This window comes from Myotis davidii, unplaced genomic scaffold, assembly GCF_000327345.1.
Source record: "Myotis davidii unplaced genomic scaffold, ASM32734v1 scaffold609, whole genome shotgun sequence".
NCBI classification, from domain to species: Eukaryota; Metazoa; Chordata; class Mammalia; order Chiroptera; family Vespertilionidae; genus Myotis; species Myotis davidii.
The window spans coordinates 647,374-647,806 of record NW_006300164.1 but is presented as its reverse complement, the minus strand read 5'-3'; the positions used below and the strand labels follow the sequence as shown (position 1 = coordinate 647,806).

Below are 433 nucleotides of genomic sequence, written 5' to 3'. Positions count from 1 at the left end.
ATCCATTCATCTACTGATGGGCACTTAGGCTGTTTCCAGATCTTAGCTATGGTGAATTGTGCTGCTATGAACATAGGGGTGCATTTATCCTTTCTGATTGGTGTTTCTGGTTTCTTGGGATATATTCCTAGAAGTGGGCGAGGACCTGGACACGGAGGACGAGGGCCTCATCAGCTTCGAAGAGGAACGGGTGAGCGGCCTGAGGGAGGGCAGCAGGCGGCAGAGACTGCGGGACGGGGGCCAGTGGCCACGGGAACAGAGGGACCTGGCGCTCAGGACAGAGTGCACCTGGCAGGGTGGGCGCCAACAGGCCCCCTGCAGACCCTCGAGACCGGGAGGTTGAGGGGCCTCAGGGATGGTGGAGCAGGGGTGGGGCCCCCAGACTGAGCAGAGGCCGCACCCCCTGGGAGAGGGCGGGAGGAGAGCGTGGGGA

General features: G+C 61.7%; 1 protein-coding gene across 1 annotated transcript in view; it reads left to right on the top strand.

The window, feature by feature from the left end:
- ABCA2 (ATP binding cassette subfamily A member 2) overlaps positions 1-433 on the top strand; it is a 35,155-nt gene that overhangs the window by 34,411 nt on the left and 311 nt on the right. Inside the window, exon 22 of the mRNA XM_015572339.1 lies at positions 132-190. Within this exon, the coding sequence (XP_015427825.1) occupies positions 132-190 (59 nt within the window). The remainder of the gene's footprint in view (positions 1-131; positions 191-433) is intronic.